The sequence below is a fragment of the Convolutriloba macropyga genome, chromosome 1 (genome assembly GCF_964194025.1).
Source record: "Convolutriloba macropyga chromosome 1, txConMacr16.3, whole genome shotgun sequence".
In the NCBI taxonomy this organism is placed as follows: Eukaryota; Metazoa; Xenacoelomorpha; order Acoela; family Convolutidae; genus Convolutriloba; species Convolutriloba macropyga.
The window spans coordinates 29,858,124-29,885,494 of NC_134468.1; the positions used below are offsets into that span (position 1 = coordinate 29,858,124).

Genomic DNA, 27,371 nt, shown 5'->3' on the forward strand with positions numbered 1-27,371 from the left:
AGGGGTAGAAAGGTGGGGGGGGGGTTGGCGGGGAGGGGGGTGTATGCAGGTGGCGGATTCGGTAATTGGGATAGGGAGGAGGGACTGTTGTGGGGAAAAAAGTTCTGACAATGACCTTTCGACCTTGAATCATCAGTAACTAATCACTGTATTATAATTCAAGCTACTGTTGCTTGAAAAATGAAATCAACGTTCTAAAACAAGTCGATGTTCGAAACCAAAAGTCAAAAGTAGAAGTCACCAACAAACTTGCATCAGCTTAAAAAACCTGGGGAAAACCAATACTCCTCGTCGAGTCGTAAAAAGACCAACATAGCCGGTCGATTGCCCGAAAATAGCCGCTGTTGACGCGCTTGATGCCCATCGGGATTGAAACACAAAAAGAAAAGATTAATTGACCGAATTTCTATTTTTTTCAGTGTTCAAAAAGTGTTCTAATGCGGCGTGCAGTTTCAGTTGGATTCTAAAATTATACTTAATTCAGCTTCTAAATTGAAAGCTAATGTCAGCTAGCAAACACTAATGAACTTTAATAACCTAATTCTCAATGACTTAAAGACCGGGCTTTACCGGTTTATCCCGTCTCTTTGGATTTTGCTCTTTTGACCTTGACTGTATTCACTATCTTGCGTAATTCATTGAGTGAATGAATTTAAAAATCATTCAGTTGAGTGAGGTAAGTCAGAAGTCAAACGTAAAGTCGTGACTTATGTAAAACGAAAAACGTGATCAAAATGTAAAGCGAATTAAAAAAAGGAGAGCGCCAAAATAATAGCCGTTTGAGAGGCTGACAGCTGCTATTAACCACGTTTACAAAAATTGCTTCATACGTCGTTCGAGAGCAATTAAAAACAATATATTCAAATCAAAATCGCTCTTCACGATTAAACTTTATCATTGGCGAAATTTTTATATCATCATACTCCTCAAACATTTAAGTTCTGAAATGATTAACCTCTATAAGAGCTTTTGTAAACACTGACTTGAATAGCACTTATCTTGCTAACGTTTGACGTTCATTTTTCAATTCAGAGGACGCTCACGTCGAGAAAAACGCAAAAACCAACCCAAAAATGCAATTACTTTTCACTTACTTATTCTGAAAATTAACCGAAAACACGACACCACTTCAGTTCAAAAAATCAACCTAAAAGTCAAAATCTTTGCAAAAATCTTCATATTCATAATTTTTTCGTACAGCTTAATTAGCGACTGATATTTATAAAAATGGAATCAGAAGAAAGCAGTAGCACCCAATTTTATGGATGTCCTTTGAACCATTATGGAGTGAATTAGAGATATTGTGTTCATGACAATACAGAAAACAGTCAGATCCAAGCTTGCAAACGTCTTTAGTCCAGTGAAAACGCAAAGTTTGTTTATTTGAGCAGCAGCAACAAAATTAATTGTTTTTTCAAGCAGGAAACATTTTGTTGCTAGGAATAGTTCCCCATTATTCATGCATGGACAGAAATAAACGATAAGTTTCCCTAATATTTACAATGATTTAGCTTTTTCAAAACTGAAATTTCCTTGCAAAAAGAAAGGTTAAACAATTTTTACGAGCAGTTATGCAACATCCTGTACTAAGTAGTTTCCGCTACTCATCAATTGGACGAAACATTGAAACTTTTTCTGAGACAGAAACGACTAATAGTTTCTGTATAACAATAGATATTTTTTGTAATTTCTTATCAGTAAATTTGCCCTTAATGTGTAGTTTTGAATAGTCCGTCCAAAAAGAGAAAACATTGTACAACTGGGCTGCGATTCCGGACATTAGAAAATTCGGACGCATCTGTAGAAATTGTTGTCTTTTACAACCCAAAATTTCCGTATCAATGCCAAATGACAAAGCGATAAACATTTCCACCCATTTAGGAGAAAGTTTATAGACCAGAAGTAATTAATTTTGGCAAAAACTCATTTAATATTTGTGAAATACACAATAAAATTTTTAAATGTCAAATTAACCAGTTGATTCGGAATATCCTTTTATCGTAATTAGATGTGCACCATTGGCGTCTGAATTTTAAAAATGCCAGTATTTTCTGCTTTTCTCCTGAGTGTTCAGGGCGGCGTCATCAGCCTCTTTCATTTTGTACCGAAAAATTTCAACCCTTTTCTTTCCTATTCATATATTTCTTAACCTAAAAAAAATTGTTTAACGCAGCTAGATTATAAATCAGAAACACAGGAAACCTAACAATTGTTTAACGCAGCTGGTTATAAATTGGAATTTTTTTTAGGAAAAAGCCATCAAGTCACCAATCCAGGTTTTCTGAACTTAGAATCGTTTCCCTTCAAAGAAATGAAGTTTGGAAATGAAGACTATTCACTAAATGCTTCCTGTATAAATTTTAGTTCTTACTTCTCAAAATTTTGTGTGCAAAATTTAGTGAACAGGAGGCTAATTCGCATCTCTAAAACCAAACTTTTGCCAAGTATTCCATTTGTTTCAAATTGGATGAGAAAATCACTGAAGCGAAAAACAAGTGTTGCATATAATTTTTTTGCCCAAACAATCTTTCACCAACACAACTAAAAGAGTTGACAGATGTTTAAAAATACGTACATCATCGATAACTGCAAAATTGAAAGTCTTTTTCTGAACCCAGCATACAAATTTTGCGTTGAATGCAACTTAATTCTCTTTTATGAGGTCATCCTGGGTTACCACTGGATGTTCTTCTCTTTGGCAATCCTTCGAGGCAGTTTTTGTCAGATTATTTTTTCCATTTACCATTTCCATTTACCATTTTTCCATTGTTCTTGTTAATTTTTAATCAATTTAAAATTTTGCACAAAACGTGATGTATTTTTTTTTATCAATTTCCAGAAAATGGTAAATGACACAGTTCACAGAGCCTAGTAAAAAGAAACACACAGACCATAACGACACCTCTGCGTCAAGATTATTCATGGCTTCAAATAAGTTGTCCACTGATATTAATTTTACTGATATTAAAAATTCTTGTAAGTTTCCAACATTAGAAAAAAAATTCAAAAACTCACTGTTTCAAATTTGGAGTGAAGGCTCTGAAGTCATTCAGGAACCAAGCATCCAATTTATATCTTTGACTATTGGTTCTGGACAAGCGTGTTAGCATCTCGTAGGACACAGATCCACTTAGATGGGCATGCAGCTCCTGAACACAGATAAGATCCTCAAAATTTGCCTCAAACATTTGACAACTATCAATACGTGCGCGAGCTAGACTACTCAAAAAGTTCTAAAACTTGTTATAAAAGGCGGGCACACATATTTTCTAATAACTTTCCAGGAACAAATCACAAGTCTTTTGACTTCATACTTTGTTCATCAGAAAATTTAACAAGTTGGCACCAAATTCCAAACTGCCGGAAATGCAATAGGGATACATATACATTGCGAGAATCATTTCTCAATTCTTCAGAAGAATTGATAACATGAGACTTGATTTGCATCAGTTTTCTGAGGATTAACTAAAACTGCTCGATTCAATAGCAAGTACGCACATTCAGAAAAAGTGAATTTTGAGGGTTTTAATCCTATCCGCTAAGTTGTTTTACATCGTATTTGAAATGTTTTGTGTCCGATTATGCAATGCAATTCTGTTCCAATCTGATTTAACAATTAGTCGGGATTTTTCGCTTTTAAACTTGGGCGCGTTTGCTCAGATAATTTAGGTTGGCTATCGTTGGTCAGTTCCCCGTCCTTTACCCGCAAATGATTGCGACAAATCACATCTTCCTAGAAATCAAGAAATACTTATTGCTCGGTCCAACTAATCACATTGGTAAACAAAAAAAATATTTGGTTTTTGCCAGAATGTGAAGGAAAAACAACGACTTGTGAGTCAAAAATTTTGGACTTGTGCAGTTAATGAAGGCAACTTTCAAGTATCACTAGCTAATTTTTACTATCATTATTTCATCATTTTTCAGCTGACTTCACTTAATCAGGACAGGAAGCTAAGACCCATGACAAGAGAAGAGAAGAGAGGGCTCACAGACACATGAGAGACCCAGGGAGAGAAGTGAAAGAACGAGAGAGGGAGGAAAGAGTAAGCAGGGAATGTAGAGGTAGTTAGTAGTAGATAGTTAGGGGAATAATAAATAGGATGAGATTAGAATTACGGCGTGCGGGTACGGGGGACTTAGTCCTGGCTAATCCCCTGTAAGATATAAAATAATTCCCTCATTATTCCCCCCGTTCCTTACTTCTGTAAATTCATATCCTCTTTCCCCAAAACACATTTCCACGCATGGCGGCGGCTTCATAGCTTTTCCCACCGCCGCACTGCTTTTAGCACACGTGTGTATGTATAGATACGCCGCATACGTGTGTTATGTGCTCTGCGCACTTAGTACGTACGACTCGGCTAAGCCGCTTCCTTTCCCAGTTAAGCTGCGCGGGAGTACTCAGCTTAGCTGCTCAGCTCAGAGCCACACAAACAGCAATGCCCTGTATCCTGTATACTTGCTGCTATTCAACCTATATCCCCTCTTTCCCCCATTCATTACTAATCGGGACAGGCTTAACTGAGGAACAAAACAGACAACACAAAGTTATACACGTGTCCCTCTCAGCTTTACATATCAGATTAACTCGGCCGAAAGATGGGGTCTTTTTCATCCCGGATTTGTTCACAAACATCTACTCACTCATATATATTGCATTAAAATCTACTACGACCAATTTCCGGAAAACTAACTTCAATCTATGTCCTAAATCCTGCCTGGAGTGATTTCGGATTACCATGAAACGTCACATTTCCAATAACTCATTAGTTAGTTAGTTACCATTAACTAGTTATAAAAAAGCGTGCGGTTTAGTAAAGTGGATAGTTTGGCGCCTGTTTGAAGTAGTGCAAACAAATGTCCCTATCATTTTCAGACGATTGTCGGATTAGTTTTACCTTTACCCCCTTTCAAACAATCGGCTTAATGCGGAATACAAACTTTAGACTGTAAGCCCCTGGTGCGTACTACTTGCTACATGATAGCGAGCACTGCACATACATGATTTACTAAACGGTGTCATTAGAGTCTAGTTCCTCAGTCACAATCACTTAATATAGAGTTAAGGCGCCCCAAAACCAATTTACCTCTCAACTTGGAAGGGTATTGGAGCTAGCTCCCTACAGTCGTTTGGCAGGCTTGCCAAGCTATTTATCTCCTGTAAGCCCAGTTGTGTATTTAAATGTGGGCTAATACCGCTTGCTCGAATTAGCAAGACTTACTCAGTTTGGTTTAATCCCATAATCGGCTTACCGCGAGACAAAGAAACGCCAACATTTGAGCAATTAGAGCTGTACACAGAAACCATTTGCTATACAGCTCAAGAATCCAAATACTCTCTCTGTCTCTCTATCTGTTCACTCACTCACTTATTACTTGCTATTCACTCAATTACCTTTTCATAACAATTTCCAACGTTCACCCACCATGACTTCCGAATTATCTATAATTACCCTCCGACACTATCTAATTGAATGCCAATAATTTCTAATTATACCCTGATCCGCTATTTTTAATCACGATAAACCACCAACATTCTTAAAATTAGAACCCAAATTCATCAACAAATTACAATCCAAATTCATCAGAGACCGTTTAACGAAATGCCGAACCGATTTAAGTTCCAGGGACCCAACGGTTCCATAATAATGGAATTTGACGACAACTCGACTGTGTTCCAGGCGCGAACTCTTCTATCACAAACAGTTGATCGTAAGGTGAAAGGCTTGGTGGCAGTCGCCGACAAGTTGACCAATGGGAGCACTAATAGCTGTTCCAGCCAATCACAGCACTCTGTAGTTCGGCTAGCCGACAATCAAAGAATGAAGGACGTAGATAAACGAGCTGTGATAATGATGGATTGTGAAAAATCTGTCGTTAATTATATTTCGAAAGTCCCAGGGAGCGATCAGACTTCAAAACAACCGCACAATACGACAGAATCCGACGTTAATATGTCTATTGCAAATGGTTAGTACAAACAGGCTTCCGAATTTAATAGTTTACAATAGAGATTGATTTATTTTGAGCACAGGATATTGATCAAGGTTGTGAGATAATCCAAAATTGAGTTTTCTGATCGCTGTTATAATCGATTTACGAAGCATCAAGGTAAGGCTTTAGCTGAAACAAGTACTTTTTGGTTTGATTCCCATAAATTGCCAAATAAATAGGGTGGCAATCGCAAAAAAAGGAATTCAGGTATAAAAAAAAGTTTCCAAAAACGTTATAGAATATCTTTTAGGCGACACAAAGACAGAATCCGCAGCGATTCACCTCTGCGAAACTGAATTGAAACAAATTGATTTAACAAAGACACAAGCAGCAGATTCATCTGACAAGATTGTATCAAACAGCAGCAGCATTTCATCATTTTTGTCGACAGCAGCCATCGCAATGTCCGGGACGTCCCCAAATACCACTTCAATAAATAGTGGTCCAAGCAGTTACAGTAATCAAAATGAGAAGGTCCCACTAGGTTTCGGTCTGGCCCCCCTTCCCTTCAACTTCAGCCCTTTTCTTCTGATGCCGGCTGTGCTCAAGTACTGCATACACTTTGAGATCGACAAGTTCAACATCAATGCCGAGATATTTTCACACGCGACTATGGGATGCAATGCTGCCACCATGGAAAAGGTACATTACTTTCTGCTTACACTTCAATTTTCTAGCTCAAGGTTCCACTGCAACGTTAACATGTCTCCAGAATTCATCATATTCTTCAATTCAAGGCTTAACTTCAAGGTGAAATGATCTATGTATTCCAAATAAATTCTTCTCATTTTCCCATGATTACATTGCAGATTTAAAAACATCTAAAAATAAAGAGTTGTATAATGTTTGGAGTATTTATGCAGAAACAATCCGCTTGCCACGTTTTCAATAGGTGCGGATGGTCCCAGTCAAATAATACCCTCTAATTTGAAAAATGAAGAAGTTTTTGAGCTAGCGAACTAAAGATTCGCCACTTTCACAACAATCAAGAACGCAAATCATTATAGCATTAATACCTAATTTTTAGGTTCTGCTTCTTCCAGCGGGAGAGTACATGGACGGGAGTGGCAAATTCCTGCCCATTGTGAAACACTTCATGCTACAGGAATCAGAGAGAGCGAAGGTGTACGAGGGAGTGAAACAGCAGCTGAAGGCAGCTGCAGCCGCATCCGTCACTAACACACTGGCCGACAACATCACTCACTCAGCCATAAACAACAATAACAACCAGGTACAGCAATTCTTAAACGAAATTTCGGATAATCCTAACTTAACTGTTTGTTCGAATGTCTGCCTAATTATAATAGTCTGTTACCGCTAACATTATGCGTCGGGTTGCAATGCTAAATAGACCAGATGTTAATGTCAGCATCTATCAAAATTGTTCATACCTGTATGACCTGAAGATAAAGCCCAAGAAGACCAAGTAGTCAATGATATACAATGAACTGATTTGAAACTGGAATTTGGTTATAATTACTCATTGGCGCGAATCTTGAAGGTCAGAATATGTATTGGCACAAAAAATCAATTAGGATTAAAATTTAAATCAGGTAATTGAACAGCGCTTCAATTCCTTTTACGAAGTGAGACTAATTGTTTTGCACAACTTAATTTCAGCTCAATCCGATGCTGAAAGCAAATGAAACTCTCACCAACAGCGCCATACCCCAGATGAACAACAACTTCCTCCTGCAAAACAGCTTTGGCTCTCTTGACAACATATTTACAATGAACAAGACTCACGGCCCCACTATGAACACGCTGAACAACCTTCATCTTCTCAACGCGGCGGTGCAAAGAGATCCATTAGTAGCAAGCTTACAATCCTCAGCAACAACTAATAACCCAATTAAAGCCTTGGACATTACAACGTTGGCTAATGCCACCAATACTTCATCAGCTCAAAACGTGTCGCCAACATCTAATGGGTCAAACAAAAGCACTCAAAACAGTCTTAGTGATCTGGCCAAAGGCGGTGGTCCAAACATACTAAACCAGTTGAACCAGCATCAACAGTCAAGCACAGTCGACTCAACCTCGGGTAGCATAAAACGAATGCGTAGGCGAACAACAATCAGCCGCTCGGCTAAAATGGTGATGCTAGAATGGTACCTTTCAAATGGACGCTACTTGACGGCCGATGGGCGAACTTTGCTGTCCTCACATTTGGGTTTAACAGAAGAAAATGTTCGAGTGTTTTTCAAAAACTTGAGACGATTAGAGAAAAAGTGTGAGGAAAGTGGAGTCTCCCTGTATGACGCAATCAATAGAGTGGATAATGAATCATCAGCATTATCTGAAGATATAAACTTACTCTCTCAGCAATCATTTAACGACGACGAAGAGGATTCTAGCCCGACTATGATTAAAGTAGAGACACTTGAGTGAAAACAAAAGTTGATAGCAATTTGGTGACTATTGCTTTAATAGATTCTGATTTATATAAATATCTAAAAAAAGTTTCGAAGGCCGAAAAAATCTAAATGAGTACTTTCACTGGGCTCATCGTTATTTTGAGCAATTTAATAACGCTAATTAAAAATCTCGCTCACATTTTTAATTCAGCAGTTTATTTAACAAGACATTCAAAATGGATCCAAAACGGGCCACTAAAAATGTGTACGAATTCCACCAAGTTTGACAAGCCACGTTTGATGTTTTTCGATCAAAACGAAGACAAGATTCAATTTAAATCGGATTTTTAAGCTTATCTGAAAACGAAGAATACAGACCTCTTTTGACGACTGCTAGAAATACAACTGGTAATGATGCCAAGTTAATATTTTCTCCATTTATCACTTATTCCATATATTGGACTAGGAAAGCAAGAAAGCCCATTTTTGGAAAAAGATGTTTTCTTTGAGGGAGAAACTTTCAAATTATGTACAATGCGTTTTTACCATTATAATCGTAGTCATAAACCATATCGAAATCAGTTTACTCAATCATTCGAAAAGAAATCATTTAAAGGAGCACGAAATCATTTAAAGGAGCACTTCATTTCGTTGAATTCCGAAAACCTTTGCAAGCACGCCCACCTGCCAGGATAATTAAATTTTTGCGGATATTCCCTCACAATCGGGTCACCATGATTATAGTCGTTCGCATTGAATATCGTGAAATTCCCCAGCACATTGGCTGCGGACAAAAAAATTTATTTAACTCCCCTCTAATTCTTTGAGAGGTTTTCCTCGAGACAAAAAAACCTTCTAAAATTGTCAGGGAGCTAATATATAGGAGAAAGTTACATGGGTATAGCTAGGCCGCCGCAGACATGGTGTCAGGAGTGTTTTTGGCAAGTTTGAGTCAAGAGATTAAGTATCTTCAAAATTATCAATCAGTCTCAACAAAACTGAAAATCCAATAGAACCAAAACCCAAACTCTCCGATTGACAAAACTGACTTAACTACAGCCCTTTTGGAACTCGACACCAGCTTCGTAGTCCGATGTGGTCAGATAACCTATTGCCCCCAATCATGGTAAAAATAGACTGCAAGTCGGACAACAATCATGAATCCAAATCGGGATCAGGGAAAGACAATATTACAAAATTTGAACGCCAACTTCGAAGTTGCATTGGATTCACAGCAATTGACGAGGATCAACAACATCGCTATCCGCATCTTCATCTTAAAGGTAATGCAGTAAATTTTTCCGAACAACTTACACAAGCCGTACGCAAAGACTTGGATAAAGCACCAGATGCATTGAGAAATCGGTAGGAATATCCCGATAGAATTGAACTTTATAAACTCCATTTCCAAATCAGAAAACTCAAGCCATCAGAGGAAAGCATTCATGATTTTTTGACAAAATTACAACGTCTGGGTAGTCTAGATTTTCCAAATATTGCTGCAAGAGCAGCAGCTGCTATCGATCCAGCAGTTGCCGCTGAATATCTTTTTAATGAGCGAGTCAGAAGAGTAAAGTTTAAATAAGTTTAAAAAGTATATAATCACTCTGCCTGACCATACCACACTGGACAACTTATAAGCTAGGGCATCTAGAACGGTGATTCTTGATGAGCATACCCTGAAGATGATGCTGGATCAGCAATTAGAGAAATCTCAGCCCCGCAGATAACTTCACTTATCCAGAGTATGAGTGCTTTAAACAAAGATCAAACGGTGCTGACAGAAATAAGAGACAAATTAATAGTGTCACTGAAAGAGCAGCAAAATTTAACATACAAACTTCTATCCTCATCATAATAATTTTAGACAGCCGTATCATTTTTATCGAGGCATAGGCAGGTTTTAAGAAAGAGAGCGATTTCATCCGCCCTATCACTTTAACAAAAAGTGGCATGTGCAACCAAACATTTGCACGAAGTCGGCAGGGAAATAGGCAGATCACAACGCACCAGGCTCTTACAGACGGGGCTAGTTGACATCAGGACAGCAGCAACAAGTCTACCCCGTTTTTGGCTATCAGTCAAGGCTAACAGTCAGTGACATCTGATGAAGCAGGGAAGTAAACACAAGGCTACCAAACACTAGGCTATCCAATATTTTACGCAAGACAATGGTCTAATACAATTCCTCGCAGAAACCAGAAATATTGCCGCAGTTGTGCAAAATATGGACACACGGCGCCGTACTGCTGGTCCAAACCAAAAACCTACGAGAAATCAACAGCGGCCATTGGATCAACAAAAAGTTAAGGTCAGCCGCCACTACAATAAACCTCATTTCTAACTGCTGTTATGCTCCCTTTTTTCTCGAATCTGTTCTTTATCCCCTGAAAGTTTAAATCACTTTCCTTAAGTTCTTAGTGGACTCTGGTGCTTTCTCTAGTGCTCTTACACCAGCCATGCTTGAAAAAATCAAGTTATCTGCACCACACCTGAGTATTAAATACCTTGATACCAACCCCTTCCTTGTTGTAAAAGTGGCAAATGCAACCCATCCAAAAACCGCATGTCTGAGTGAACTCCGGGTCACTCGCGAACCAAGTATTCACAGAACAGTTTTGGTTCTTGCCCATAATGAATAACCCAATTTCAGGTTTTCCATTTTACAGAAACATTAGAAATCTAAATGACGCAGCATCACATAAACTACACCTGCTTGAAATTTCTTTCCAAATTTCAGAGCTGACAAAGGGTAATGGCAAAACTAGAACGAAACTCAAAAAACAAAAATGTTCTCAAGACAACCCAAAAACTGGAAATAGTCAGAAAACTACTTCCCCAATATATTTCCAAATAGTTTTCCAACTATTTCCAAATAGGAATTCCCCAATAGTCAGAAAACAATTGATTGTTTTTAAGACAATATTTTAGCCGATGAAACAATTGGAATTGTAGATCCTGATCCACGTTTCGAGAGATCAACACGTCTTTGCATAACCTGCTCCTTTTCAAACATCCAATTTTCAAAAACGACAACTGCTTTAAATGCAACCCCAAATGTAGAATCAGTGCCAAAAGGATCAATAGTTGATCGAATTACAATTTTAGCGCCTATACGGGCCAATATTTGCAACCAAATTGAGCCAGATCTCTTTAATAAAGACATCAGCTAGCTTGTTGACAGCTACCAACAAAGTTTACCATATCCAACAGATTGTTTTTGGTTTCCTACATCTAAAAATTGTGAGAATCCATATGCATTAACCGGTATTTACAAAAGAAATTTTGAGACACTCAAATTCTTCAAAACAAGATAAAATTTCCGAAAAAAATTTTCAAACTTTTGGCGAGAAAACTCAATCGTTACGGATCAGATCGAAGGACTTCTTTGTTTTCATGTTTTTGCGCGACACAATTATGATATCGACGGAAATGACCAGCTAAATATCAAGCTAACACCTGTAACACTGCGGCCAGTATACACTCAGAACCCACTCACTCCAATTCACTTGCATGAGCAAATCCTTATTGATTTGCAATATTTTACTATAATGAAATATTTTGGCATCATTACTACGCTGCTTTACTCCATATATGCAAGCCTTCTTTTTGCTAATCACAAACCATCCGGAAAATTCCGATTAGTTGAACTTAGGCGTATTAACAAATTAATACGCCATGACTACAACTCCAACAATTTCCAAATTTTAAAAATGAAAGATGTCGAAGCACAAATAGCCTGTAACAGAATTTAGGCAAAAATAGATAGGAGTCAGGCGTATTATGCAGTTAAGATGTCTGACCCATTATCCGTACAACTATTATATTTAAACTCAGCCGCATGAAACTTTGCCTATACTAGGTTAGCACAGCGGTTAAGTACATCAGTCAGTGCCCTTAGCTTTTTCATAAGAAAGTACTTTGATTCATATATAGCTAATGACCAATGTTTACAGTAGTGGATGAATTGGGATCCACATCTTAAAAAGCCGAAAAACTTCAAGCAAGTCAAAAATCCTATTGGCTCTCTTTCAGTACTTGGAAGCCTATTTACCAAACCTCAATGAGAGACTTCTGCCGTTTTATAAACCATTAAAATGTGACAAGAATTTTGACATAACGGATGAGCACAGAAAACTGATGAGTGAATTAATAGAAATGCTAAACAGCGCTTGTAAAATGACCCTTGGCCTAATAGAAACGGATCTGCAGTACGTAATAATGTACGACGCAAGCCACCATTATGTACGGTTCGTACTTATGGTAGAAGACTAAGTATTGAACCAAGAGAGGCAAGAACAGAAGCAATTTGCACCTGTGACTTCTTGATTTCAACACAACGCAACTGAAATGATCGATTTACGCAACAGTGTTCTCGGAGTTTATTTTGCATTTAACAATTTTGTGCACATAAGGTGCGACTAAAAAACTCAGTGTTGAATGACGGTAAGTTTTACTAGCTTTTCACAGACAATTCTAACTTCCTTGTGGAATGCAGAACACGGCCGCAGATTACTTGTTTGGAATCTATATTAATCCGGCTCCAAGCTTTAACTAAAATTGGAAACAAGAATTCAAGTTAAAGATGTTGCTGCCAAATTCCGGCTAACAGTCTTACAGCTTTTCAGTGGTGTTATTTTAGAGAACCAGATTCTGATATAATTGAAGTGGATGACACTTGTTATGTCCCCTTGAAACCACTTGCAGAAGCCAATCCTTTAGATGAGCTGTATCTCAGCAGTAACAAGCAGTCTTTAAATATTTTTGAGGTGCAACAAAAAGATGACAAAATTAGGGCTACTACTAGGTTACCAAGTGGATTAGTAGAAAAAAGAAAACAATCACACTCTTATCTCATGCAGAACTGCAGAACATAATAAACAACTGATCGACTAGAAATGTACAACAATGTGTTATTTCGTGATTTTTTTAAAAACCGGACAAAATTTTATCCGTCAGTTTGTTATTCCAAAAATTGGTAAATTTTGTTCAGAAATAATAATATAAGTTTATGGGACATATAGGACCACAAGAAACTGAAACTCAGTTTCACTAGTGATTCCATTTTCCAAAATCTACAGAGGGCCTCGGTTAGACTGTTTCAATTGGTTCATAATCTTAAACAAAATCAGTACGACAAAAGAGTAAGGACACCCCTTCTTTCAAAAGCGTCCGCACGTTTTCTGGGAGACTTACTTAAAGTAGTTATGTCAGAAAAACAATTTTTTCCCCAAAAGACACACGTCTTCTCCATTATTGATGTTTTTATTGTTGTTAGCCGCTAAGTATTTGCAATTCCAATGAGGAACGCAGCTGAAAAAACGGTCGCTATAATACTATTTGAAACTTTCATGCAAAACTCAAATTTTCCCACAACAATTCTGGGTGATTTGGGCTGTTTTCAAATCAACAATGATAATTGCAAGAAGGGATAGATGGATTGATAGAAGTAGAACTAAAATTGGCATCTGTAAAGCGTCCTAAAATAATCGGTGCAGTGGAACGTAGTCATGCTATAGTACAGAGAATTTTGCATATTTAAAAAGACATAATTGTATGAGACTGGCATCGCTACATTGAAGTCCCAGCTTTTGTTTATATCGCTACTTATAATTCCTCAAAAGGATGCCCCGAAATCTGCGTTTGCATGGCCTCAAGCGGACAAAAACTCTTGATTTTCAAATCAACATCTTAACCATCAGAGAAGCAAAGCCAACAACACTTTTGACAACAAAAACAAGACCGAATGAACACACTCTTTCCATAGTTGTATATATCAAATTTTTAGTTGCTCTTATGATAAAAAGCGTTTTACCGTCAAATCAGAAAAAATGATTACCACTATATCGAGTTTAGCAAATTTTAGTAAATTCAAACTATTTAGTTCGCAAAGTTAACTACAACAATACACAACGCGTAATTCGTTTACTTCCAATTCAACCCAAATACTAGTTTGAAGACTTGAAAGACATTGACTCCAAAAACTTTAAACCCATTCCAATCACAAAAAAGAATCTTTGAGCCTAAAGTTTTTGAGCAAAAATTAAAAGATCTAGTCTCTCACCACCCGCCAAATATAGTGGGACAGACAAACAGTTCCTCCATTAAGCAATTTTGCGTTTGATCACGTCTTAATGCTGGAGCATCCCTTACAAATAATGCGGAACAGTCATTAAATGAAAACCCACTTGGAAATGAGAACAAATTTAGCTGCTGATGAACAAATTTCAGAGGATGAGCAACCCATTTTTCGAACCTTACAGACCAAAAACCTGGTAAACAGGCCAAACTTTTGTCACGAAGAGTATTGAAATAATCAGGAGCAACTTGTGGACGGAAGAAATCAAGACTTCCAACCAGCTAGTCAGAGTGCCGAACATATTGTCACCCGACACTATCCAAATCACAGTCAACGGCACAAGCGGTTACTTTAGATCCTCCCTTAATTCAAAAAGAATTCCACAGTTTTTGATGAATCATTTTTTCACCGAAACATCAAATCACAGCCTATATTGATAGTATCTATCTTGATAGATAGCCTATCTTGATGAAGATTAGGATTACTTACTAGATTAGGATTAGCTGTACTAAACATAACAAAACTGATTTTAAAAAATCAGGTTTCGCACTCCATGTTTAACTAACTCCACAGCTCCTGTTTTAGCTACGATAATTCCATCCTCTTTTACATTCTCAGTTCCTTCACAACAAGTCCAACCAAGTTCCTTTTCAAAATCAAACCGCATTCTTATAAGGGAGAACTTATGGTCCTCAATTCCGCACGCCAAAAAACAAAGGACAGCAAAACAACAAGTGACCTGATAATCGTCAAAAACCACGGTTTTATTGAATCAAGTGTGGGTTCTTTCATTCAATAACACTTTACGAAACCTGTGCTACTCTCAATTCTACACTCAATTGCAAAAGGTATTACCTTGAAAGATTTGATTAAATAATTGTGGAAAAAAATACATAAATTGTGAAACATATATAATTTTTGGGAGCTGTATGGAATTTTACTACACACTCACTGCAAAAAAACGATCAATTCAAATTTTTATTGTTACAAATATAATAGCTTAACCCATATTCAATGTGTGCTGTATTTCAATTTTACAAAACAGACAATCTTGAGGAAAAAATTTAACAAAGTCGACAAATTTACTACAATTTGATGACAATTCTATGCTTTACGCCCTGTCCCCCTGATCTCCCCATTTTCCTGCTTGAAGCTATTCGCTGCTGCTTGCTCCGTTTAGAGGCTGAGTACTGCATGTTGTTGGCTCTAAAAGGAAAAACATTTCAAGGGTTTGAAATAATTTCTTTCTAATTTCACTATTTAGTTAACAAAAACAAAATCCTCACCTAACTGCTGGAAAAAAACCACCGTATTATTCGACAGCGTTGGCATTATGTGCTCAATGTCATCTGGGTGAAATGAAATTTTAAATGTAGTATTTGGTAAACATGTTTACTGCTCCTTGCATCTTTAATACAAAAACCCGACTAACTCATTGGCGCACTGTTTCTACAATTCTCAGCATAGCTCTTCAATGTGCCTACTCACGTCATATGATTGCTTAAGCTCAACACTTTGGTTCTAATCCAGCTCAAATTCCTCTTCAGTGTGTACTATTCCCCCGAAATGTTTTTAAATTTAAAACAAAGATCTGACTGTTGTGCTAAACCAAACATGGCTTCTTTCAAGCCACCGTTATCTGTACACTATGCTTCCTGTTATCCGCATTAGGTTTGTTGCAGTTAAGACAAAAGCTTAGATGCGCTGATTTTTGAAATGCTCTCGTTTTCACTATACGCTCTCCACAGCTACTGCTTTGTGTTACATGCGTTATTGTGCAACCTAGACTTTATGAAGGAGCCAAAACTTCCATTTCATGTTATTTTTAAAACAAAATTAATGACAAATTCTTATTAAAACCAAAAACCTCACCTAGCTATGAAAGATAGCGCTTTAATGTTGACAGTTATTGATCATAACAACCTTCGTGCTCTGTGTCCTTTTCAACGTAACCTTGTGCACCAAACTGTTTTATTTCATCTTTTATCTGGATTGTTTGCCGAAGACTTTAAGCAAAATACTTAAAACAGAAGCCTGAGCTCATTATTTGTGTTAGGCAACTAAAACTCAAAACGCAAAACCTTAAATATTTTATTTCGCCCTATATAGGTATTATCACAAATATATTAGGATTCAGTCTTACAATTTTTATTTAAATAATAATTGGGAAAAAGTGCACAATTTGATACCAGTTGTCATTTAGCTAACTTTTTTGAGTGCTGAGATCTTGCGAACGAACCAGGCCTTCTTTCCGCTTTCTCTTAAGAGCAGGTGTGCCTGGTTGTAACGGGATCATCCTTATGTCTCCTCAAATGCAGATAATCGTACCCTCCAGCACGACTACCAGATGGAGAGATCCAACTTAACCCTTGCAAAATCTCTGGAGACAAATCCGTGATCACTGGTGACGACAGTAGACACGAGCCCTATTCACTGATCACAGCTACGACTCTGGCGATACCATTTACAGTGTGGACAGCGTGCCCAACCATCTCTTGCAGATAGAGCGTGTGACCAGGCCGTTAGATAACGACTCTGTTGACCCCTGAAAAAGCATGACAATTGAAACCCAAGAAAAACTACCGCACTATGTGTCAGCATATGAAAAAACTACAGGTCAGAGTAATTTAGTAAAAACGCAATTAATTTGAGGAAGCTGCACATCTCTTAAATCCAGCCCTTTGATGAAAGCTGCCGTCGCTGTTTTGATATCTTTACCTAAAATCCAGAGCTTCACGCCACAGAGAAGAATGACAAGTTGAGGCAGCAAATGGCTTGGAATCAACATGCGGCCCTCTGTAGGTGCACATATTCGCAACGAGCAGGCTCGGTTCATAGAGACGTTCGTCCAAAAAACAAACTAAAAAAAGGGACAGGTTTTCAGTGCGATATGGACTGGCAATTACGCAGTGAACAAAAACTACGCCTCCATTACTAAATCTGCATGTGCATTTTGGGGCTACTGAAATCTGTCAGAGGCCCCCGCGATGAATGCAACACTAATACTTTGGCCCTCAATTTCATCCTGGGTCAACTTTGGAACAGACGACAGGCTTCCAATGGAACAGACGACAGGCTTCCAATGGAACAGACGACAGGCTTCCAAAGTCCCACAGCTCCCTCGCTCAGTCTAAATTTTTTCAATGCTTATCACTGGATGCTGGTTCGCACACAGAACTAACAGCCTGTCCCCGGCCACCACCACAATTCATCGCTAACAAATCAATCTCAGACATTGAAAACTCAAATATAATTTTTTGAAGACGTGGGAGTGCCATGCTCCCCTCATATACATTCGTGTCATGCTTAAGAACTACCATGACCGTGCATTTACCCCATTGTCGTGCATTGTCGTCCATGACCGTGCATTTACCCCATTGTCGGTAAGTCTGACTCATTCACAGGTCCATAAACATCCGGTATTATTAAGATAAAACTGTACAATGCTCTTACTTTATCTCATGCAAATATTTAACATCAAAATCTTGTGCTCTGATAAATTTGATACTGAATGAACAGAGAGAACTATAGCTACAGCACAGTAAACTTGGTAATAAAACAATTGCTGCACAAAACTTTTCATTCTTGAGATTCAAAACGGCCAAAAAACCCTTTCAAGCATCCTGACTTCAAAACTTTGAAACAAAAGCGTGAAACCCAAACTTTGTAACCCAAAATAATTAGGACCTTTAAAATTGTTCCGGCAAATAGCTCAAATACAGAAAAACGTAACATGGGCACAGCTAGGCTGCCGCAGAAAGTGATTATCATCGCGTTGCAGCGTATCAATTGGGCAGATGAAGATTCAAACACTCTGCGGCTTTTAACGCTAGAACCCTCCAAAATTGCATGCCTGCCATCTCCAAGACGTTCGATCCTTTTCAATACCAAACGTGGGGTTCCAGACCAACCAGCACGAACTCAACAATAAGCCGAAGAAGTTTATTCCGTCTTCTTGAAAATAAGTATCATGAGCAACTAACTCAAGTTCCTCGGCGAATGCAGTGGAGTAAACACGTGTCGCCTCCAAACTTGCAATCGTTTTCTCACGTTAAGCGCCTTAGGTCCATGGTAGTAGATACATTTCAGTAATCCGAGAATTGTTGCTGCTGCTTAGATTTTTCTTCAACTGATGGACATGTTGAGTTTTCGCGGTGTTCCCGTGCTGCTTCACGCAAAATACATTTCAGAAAACTTTTCCTTATTAATATCAGTTGAGTGCACGTGGAATAAACTATTCCCGAGTCCTTGTAATAAATTTAGACCAACAAAAGCGGGCTATAATCGTGACATACCTTAAAGTGGACACGCAACTTTTTGAAAAAGCGTCAAGGCATGTGTGTGTGAGATAGGACATAACTTTTGGAGCATTTGAAGTATCAGTTGAGGGCTGTTTAGGTTCACTGACCAACAAACCAATTTTTTTCTGGGGTCGCCCTTATTAATGAGTATCGTTGGATTGCACCAATAATTTTGCCAAGAAGCCATAACTGCGTCGTAGCCCGGATATTCACGATATTCCGACCACTCCTCTTCGATTTAAAATATTGGTCACAGAACAAGCAAGCTATTACTTGTACGCAAAGCAAAGAATATTTCATAATTCGATTGGTTTCCGAATGAGTCATAATTTGAAAGGAACAAAAACGTGTTATCCAAACGGATTACTTACAGCAAAAATGATACTTGAAAAACGAGCTGAAAAAATTGTTTGAACGCCGCCGCCATTTCTCCATAAATTTAAAACTGTTTCAATCAGTTTAAGCCTTGAATGATCTGGAAAAGAAGTATATTCAAGTCTCAAACGTGAATGACTATTCTTAACTATGACCAAAGCTTGAATAAAAAAGAAAGTTTATGAAAATAAATTTCTCAATTGAAAATAAGCTTTTTCCCACCATGTTAAAAAAGATTTTCAAGCTAACTAATCTCGAGTCACGATGGTTTTTCCTATTCCAAACGACGCGCACAATCGCTTAGAAAGTTTTGATTTTGAACCCTTACCGCTTTTGGTAGTCTCCTGATCTCGGCGCGAAGAGGATCTGTAGTTTCATCAACCATATCTGCCAGCTACACGAACACCACTATCATGGTTAAGATATTACCAATCTTTCGGTAAATTCAGCTTGAAATATCAGCAACTAGAGTCAAGCAAAGTTTTCATATAACTGAAACATCAATTCAAACATCAGAACGCGGGAATATAAGCGGCATCTCCACGCGGTGAAACTTCACTTGTTGACTGCCAAATGGGATAGGAAGTTATGATCAGCCATAATAACACTATGTACAACTTGATAAGAAAACTTGTTCAATTGTTTCTTTGCATTCATCTTGGTGCGTTTTGTTTGTATACTGAACTTCAAAAGTTATACTAAGACTTAGTAAGTGGTAAAAATTCAAATAGAACTTACAAAAGGTAAAAATTCAATTAGCGAAGCATTATTTGTTTAATTTGTAATGAAATTTTGATAAAGTTTACACCATCAATACCTACATAAGTGCTTTAGCCTACCCATGAGGTTGAGACAATATGCAATGTTAAATTACCAGATACACCAATTTAATGTTGAAAACTCAAACCAAGTTTCACAACAAAAAATGTTGTCTCAATGTTTGATGTTTTCACGTTTGCTTAACTATTTTATCTTTTGAAAATTGGAGTTCATTTATTTTATATTGCGTTATCTAGTAAGTTAAAACTGTATTCTACCTCTATTGAATAGGAAGGCAAGAGCACTAGTGTAGAGAATCAATGGTGTGCAAACTGATTTAGACTATTGGTCAAAAGTTGGTTTAGAATGAGATCAAAAAATAATTTTTGCTTAGTATAACTTGGGTGCTTACTTACTTAGATAAATGGTCCAACTTATTTTACTTGAAGGTCTTAAGTTCCTTACTCATACCTCAAAAACAGGTTTCGGCAAGCAACATAAAGTTTTTACTGTTTCTGTCAAACAGGAAATTTATGTTATACTATCACACACAGCCGAAGGATTAATTAATTTGCAGACCTCATCGTTTTATCGCATTTTTGCTTTGGCATTCGTTTCTAAAAATTGGTTCCGTTTACTTCAGAGTACTTTTGCTGCTCAAGTTTATGATGAACCCAATTTGAGAAGACTGAGCGAAGAATAAAAGATTGAGAGGAAAACAAAAGGTTAAAGTTGATTATTTTAGAAAAACAGTAGAAAATGGAGGAAAATAAGATCTTAAAAATTCGAGCAACATTGAACTTTAAGGAGCCACCAATTAGATCCACTAAAGAAGTTCTCTCCTCCACACAAGCATGGCGAAGTTAAGAGAAAATAGCTGCCGTTTATCATTTAAGCAACAAGGGGGCTCGCTTATGTGCAAGGGCCCATAATAATCTTGACACCGAGCGTCCACAATATTGCTCCAATTGTCTACCAATTGAAGCAGAGATACACTACCTCTAAAAGAGTAAAACAAATTTCATTTAAACTGATAGATTCTCATCAAAAGGAAAAACGTCTAGACAAAAAGGTGCTCATACCAGTGGGATCAAAAATTTTATTACACCAAATGACCTCTGCGCTCACTTACAAATCTAAGTCACGATTGACGTACTTCAAGTTTGCCCTTGGAACTTGGTTATCAACTTGGTTATGAATTCATGCAAACAAACCAAGTCGGAAAAAAAGATCCTATATAAAAGCCCCAGTTTTTGAAAACATTGGTGCTAACCAAATACCAGCTCACAGAAAATTTCAAAAACTAAAACCATGGAGCACAAGCACATAGTATTTAGTAAGAACAGCCTGGTTCAGTAAGAAGCAGCAATAAACATCTGGTTTAAAAAATGAATTTTTGAGTCGACAAAACAATATTGAAAGCCATCGGTTGTAAAATGAACGCATTCAGAAATTCCAACTATGATCCTTGAGTAAACCAATTGGACTTATCAGCAGTCAAAACAGTTGATAAACCAAAATTAAAACAAACAAATTTAACGAAAAAAAAGGAAAATTGAAAATTAGATATGCCACATTATTGACTTATGAAACTTATGATATTCAAGGGCAAGACGACAAAAACCCTCATTACGCGAAAATCACTTAGTTTTCGAAAAATTGTCATTTACAATAACTGTTAGCCTTAAACGCCACCCATTTATAGGTTTCTCTGATGTCACTACTGTCATCAATAAGATGTGTGATAAGTCGGATAGTAACCAAACTGAAAAAAAGCATACAGAGCGAAATTTCAAAAATTATTTCACAATCATAGTTTCAAAGTAATCAATACCACTAACTATAATAAATACCACTAACCCACAGACCCAGTCATTACTTGCCCGCAGACTAAATCGGATAACAACATCTATGGACCATTCAGACAAAAACATTGTATTTGCTAGAAGACTCAGTAGATCATAATTTGCAAGCTACATTTTGATAGATTCTTAAAGAGGGGAAATGAGTATACAAAAATCGGTTAATAATAGTGAGATCAGTTTTTTCATTTCGCTAGAAGAAACACTAGAAAAATGGAAATAAAGACATTAAATCAATCCTATTGCAATTTCACATTTTGTTTAAAAAAATTAATCAACTAAACAATTGATATTACCAAACAACAAAAAAAAATGAAATCCAGAAATCAACATCTGTCCGTCTTCAAACTAAAGTTCAAACTGAAAAACTCTCAATTAAAAATTTCCTTAATTTTCAGCTCGCTTTACCTCTCAGTTTTTTTGGCTCAACTTAGATGTATAAATGAGCGCAGAAGTTGAAAAGACCTTTGCTCTCACTTATAAATCTAGAAAAAGAATCAAAATTCAAAAAGAGGTCCCCCAAGCCAGATAATAATCTTAGTCGTGAGAGGTATTTCACGTTTGGCCTCGGCACTCACCAGACACTTGATCTAGCAAATCAGTAAACAAATCACATGAAGCTATAGCATATGCAAAAATAGAAGAAATCGTAAAACTCCAATTACTTTAAAATTTGAAAACCAAATAAAACCTCACAAAAGATATTCAAAACCTAAAAAACTAGAACAAGCATACACGTTTGAGTATGCGTCATTTTTAATTTGATGTCTAAGATTATTTAAGTTAATTAGAAAAATAGATTTAGATTTGCGTAGTTTTTAACTCAAAAATTTAATGAGATTGAAGGGCAAGATAACAAAACAAAACTGCCACAACTCAGAATTCACTTCTATTTGATCAAAGCATTTAGATTCCGGTAACAAAAAACACAAACTATAAGCTCTAGCAATTAGAAAGCTCTCTTTGATCCACTACTAAAAACAATGAGACCTTTCATTATTCAGACGGTGACAAAACTACAGAAGAAAAACCATAGTCAAAACGCAAAAACTTAGCCAATTTTTGATTTCAAAATGTTTATAATCAATGCATTAAACTATAAATTGTGAAAATTATTAATGTTCATTGACACTTCGTTAGAACGACAGTACTGGGACTTAGTAACAATACAACAAAGAAAAAATACAGTAGGTAAACTTCAATTCAAACAAAATTTTTAGTGTCAAAGTCAATATCATAAGTTGCCTCAGACAATTCGTATAACAGCATATAATCATTAGAAAAATTCATTGCATTTAGTATAATTCGCCAGGATGTCATGATAAGACATCAAAACAAACAAAATACCGCAAAAAGTAGAAACAAAATAATGGCTAAAATCAAAAAAATCTAGACCCAAATCCAAACTTGTTTTAATCTAAAAAACCACAATGAGACAAAAAAGATCCTCGGTATCTCCACAGATTACTAAAACCTGTACATATTTATAATCTTAACACAATTGTGCGAACACAAAAACATTTTTTTAAAAAAAAGCTTAAATGTGAACAAAATGAGTGTGAAAAGTGAAATGTTCAAACAATTTTATACATCGATAACTCCTTGATTGAAATAGACAAAATTTTGAAATAAATTATGATTTCAACCTGTACACTGGACGGGCTTTTTATTGATACCACTCAAAACTCTACGATAAATATATCAATCGGCCAAAATTGACTGAACAAATAAGCCCAGTTGAGCATATAGTTCCTCCCTCCCACAAATGGGGTCGGACTAATTACGACTTCGAATAATTTCAATTAAGTTTTCTGGTCAAAAATCAGGCCATTCTTACGTCGATGAACAAAAAATTCTGCGACAAAGAAACGGAACAAAAAACTTTTTTTCACCGGCTTATGTAAACAATTAACTTGATTACCATGACTAGGTTTATAAAAGTGCAGATCACCAGTTTAACAAATCAATTTTCAACAGTTCATTTCAGTTTTCCAGATATGAAATATATGTTTCTGTTCTCCCCACTTTGGTCAGGTAAGAATAAAAACTCATAATTAATTAAACTTTAATCATGTTTTCATTTGGAATAGTAAAACCCACACAATCGGGTTTTCAACTAGGATAGTGGAACCCACACTATCTGGTTTGCAATTGGGATACTGAAACCCGCACAATCGAAAGTCATGAGACATTAAGGAGGCTTCTTTTGCTTGCAGCTGGCTCACAGTTCTGCGCTTCTTGCTATCAACATTATAGCGTTTCCTCGCATTAGTGTGACTGAAACCGATTGCGCAAGCCTGCTGAAAGCAACTGACAAACCAGCGGAGTACAAACTTCTGTTGTCAGTGAGCAGAGCTATTCGCTTCAATGTCTTTCTTACCAATTGAGAGAGTCCTCCAAATGATTTAAAAGCCGTGGGAATAAATTGAACACCTATTTTGGCACATTGTTGGGAATATTGCTCCAACTTCCTGTCTTCCACAGCTCTCAGGGCGAAACCAGACCTCTTTGCCGCATTTGAAATAATACTGGGTTGCAGTGGGGAGGTAATGGTTATATCCAGAGCTGCCGGTTGCCCAGCAGACCAACAAGGTAAATACACATCTCCAGGTCGAGAATTTGTTTCTGGTATCAGGTTTTTCTGCTCATAAACTGGTGACAGGTTGGCAGCGCTGCAAGCGGGAAAATTTTTGTCCTATAGGCGGTCATATCGCAAAATCATATCGCCCCGCCCATGACATGCAACAGCATGATCACCGAGTGCATCCAAAGATCCTGTTTTACAATAGGGACACTTCCTTTCTTTTTCATATAAGGGAGCGCCAAGTCTGTACTTCACAGCTCCACGAAACTCGTTTGGTAAAAGATGGAGGCCCAGAGCCGGTATGGGAGCTGCCAATAGCCATGCTCCTGATTGTGGCAGAGAGTGACAATAAAAGAGCTTTTTCTCTTTCGGACGTTTGATTTTCAATTAATTTATTGACAGCAACTTCGTCGAGGACTTCCTGTATTTTGCTTTAAGCTGCGATATTGACAAACCATTTATTTCATCAATCATTTTGGAAAAAGTGTGATCTGCTGTCGGACTTTGGCTGGTTATAAGCTCTACTAATGTAGCAGACTGCGATACCGAACCAATATAGGCTGCTTTTATCTGATCAGACGCTCGTCGGATTCCAATTCCAGTCTTATTGATAGGCAAACATGCTTGAGGCCATGATTCATTGGACAAAACTGTTCCTAGTATATTCTCAAAGGTTGTACTTTGAAACGAGTCAAATTCCTCAAAAATATTTATAGCTTCCTCTGATGGTGTATTGCAGCGCAGTGAATACACCATTTTTGATGCATCCAGGCAACTACGTAGAATGCCAAGAGCACAGTGTGGGTCGTTTATGTACCCGAGGTTCACCAGTAATTTTTCGATCTTTTGAACACGTTTCTGTATCGAGGAAGCAACGAATCGGGGGATCGAACAGCAGCACCCAGTATTTCAAGTCCTTCTCTACTGTTTCTTTTAATTCTGCTATCGATCGTGTTCAGAGCCCCTTTTGACCAGACTTCACATTTGTCTCTTCTGAGTTCTAGGCCGCAAGTTTTCCCTGATACAATCAATATATCTAAAGCCTCGTTCAGTTCGGGTTCTGTTCCAGCAATAATACCATCGTCAAGGTACCAACAGTGTTGGGTAATATTAGGTATTTTGATTCACTCTCTTCTATTATAGGCGACAAGGTTAGAGAGAACAACAGAGGACCCAAGGGATCTCCTTGTTGCACACCAGATTGACTCGTTACAGATTTGTTACTATAATAAAGATGACTGTGCTGTGAGTAGCAATATATGGCAAATGATGCAAGACTCGGCATTAATGTAACAGCTGCAATTAGAATTTGACTTCGTTTAATGGAATTGAAGGCGTTTTTAAAATCGATCAGTAATATTCCTGCATCCTGTGAACGCTGCAATTTCTCGAATGTAATTTTGGTCGCGTGTATCATACTTTCAGCTCCACCCTTGACTCCTACACCAAGTTGTTTAGATGAGAAGAGTTCGGCCGACTCTGTTTGTGTTTGTTTGGCTATGCATTTTGCAACCAAACGTCGCAAGACCTCGCCCACAGCTATCGGACGTACACCACCTTTTAATTTCTTTAAAACAGTTAAAGAAGCACTGCAGAAAACTGGCGCCACTGACACAGGGAGCTGACCTCTGCTGGCCAAATTCACTAGCTTTGTTATGCTTGTAATAGCTTGTTTAGATTGATCAGAAGCAGCGCAATTAACTGCGTGCAAAAGGTGTCCAGGGTACACTTTAGATGGACCAGCAGTTGAGAAATTGGGGAAGGCTTCAATTTGGCCAAATACAGTTGGCTCATCAAACTGATGAGCTTGGCAGCTGTAATCTTGCAATTGCAGCCGAGGTTCTTCTTCCAGAGGGTGTAGATTTTTAAGCTCTCTGAATTTTTGCACATTATCTGGCGCTACTCCATCGGATGCCAGAATTGGCACAGCGCCTTAGCACGAGCTGCAAGTGCTTCTATGGTTTCAGTAACGGTTTTGCATGATTGCTTCATCGATGCAGCTTCATACCAAAGTCCAGCGTAGTCCCCAGCTTTCCAGCGCTCAAACCGTTTTGACAATAAGTTTTCCTGATTTTGTTTGTGTTTCTTTCCACCCCTATTAGATGCTCGTAATATGCAATTACTAATGGCAAATAGCTTCTTCCAGTTTTCTGTGCAGTTTGGCTGTGAGATACATACCTCGATAGTTTTGGTGAGAACATCAGACCAACTGAGTCGAAATTTGACCGGTATGTACCGTAGTGTTGGAATCTGTTTCTTGGAAATTGTTTCCAAGTCTAGCAGTCCAATAGGATTTACATTTGATGCACCAGGACTGACCTCTGTGCTACTTAAACTTGTTTCTGTTTCGCCAATCAAAACTATCTCGTCAACGCGGGCTGCTATATCACGTGGAATCTTTTTTGTGTTTGACAAAAAGGAGCTAAATTGAGCGTATGCCCAAATGGATCGTGAGCACACCCATTCATCAATTTGTGGTCCCCAACTTGAATAACTGATTTTAGTTTTGTTGTTTTGTAGCTTTTCACAGTTATTTTAAACCGTCTGTCTTTTCTATCAGGATAAAACAGCACTGTATCAACAGGTACTTGAAAACGGGGGTCAGAGTCGTCAACTGTCAAGTTGTTCATTGACTGTGTTAATCCAGAGGATTGGTTTTCTTCACTTGAAGTGTCTGATAACACATTGTTTTCAACAAAACTAGAACTATCTACTGTTATAAATTCATTACTTTGAACTGAAGAAGCTTTCATTTTGTTTCCGTTTCTCTTTCCCATCTCTCGTTCTTATTTTCCAAATAAAAAGTATAACTTCTTATATATCGAAAGATCTTTCTTGCATTATCTTTGGGCTGCCGACTGATGAATAAATTTCAATATCGGAAACTGAAGTAACTATAAATATGGCTTAATGAATAACAAAAACGGGGGGGGGGGATTTACTTGAAAAAAAAAACAACCGCACGAGAAACCAAATAAATACCAACAAAGAAAACTACCACGAAAACGAACAATTTTACATGAAGCAACTGTTTCCATGTTAAAACAAACTGTTTCC

The 27,371-nt window shown here is 37.5% G+C and overlaps 2 protein-coding genes across 3 annotated transcripts in view; one reads left to right on the plus strand and one right to left on the minus strand.

Annotated features, from left to right (window-relative positions):
* Positions 1-19,622, minus strand: part of LOC142337727 (N6-Methyl-AMP deaminase-like) — a 37,750-nt gene extending 18,128 nt beyond the window's left edge. For both annotated transcript variants that reach the window (XM_075387202.1, XM_075387193.1), the window contains exons 1-2: positions 19,438-19,622; positions 3,016-3,149 (exon numbers count right to left, since the gene is read on the minus strand). In XM_075387202.1, the coding sequence (XP_075243317.1) occupies positions 3,016-3,149; positions 19,438-19,494 (191 nt within the window). In that variant the 5' untranslated portion in view covers positions 19,495-19,622. The remainder of the gene's footprint in view (positions 1-3,015; positions 3,150-19,437) is intronic.
* LOC142337712 (uncharacterized) lies at positions 4,186-8,733 on the plus strand. The gene is made up of 4 exons (XM_075387167.1): positions 4,186-5,973; positions 6,248-6,639; positions 7,025-7,228; positions 7,618-8,733. Exons 1-4 carry the CDS (start codon positions 5,607-5,609, stop codon positions 8,386-8,388), a joined length of 1,734 nt encoding a protein of 577 aa, XP_075243282.1. The 5' UTR covers positions 4,186-5,606; the 3' UTR covers positions 8,389-8,733.
* Positions 19,623-27,371: the final 7,749 nt, after the last annotated feature.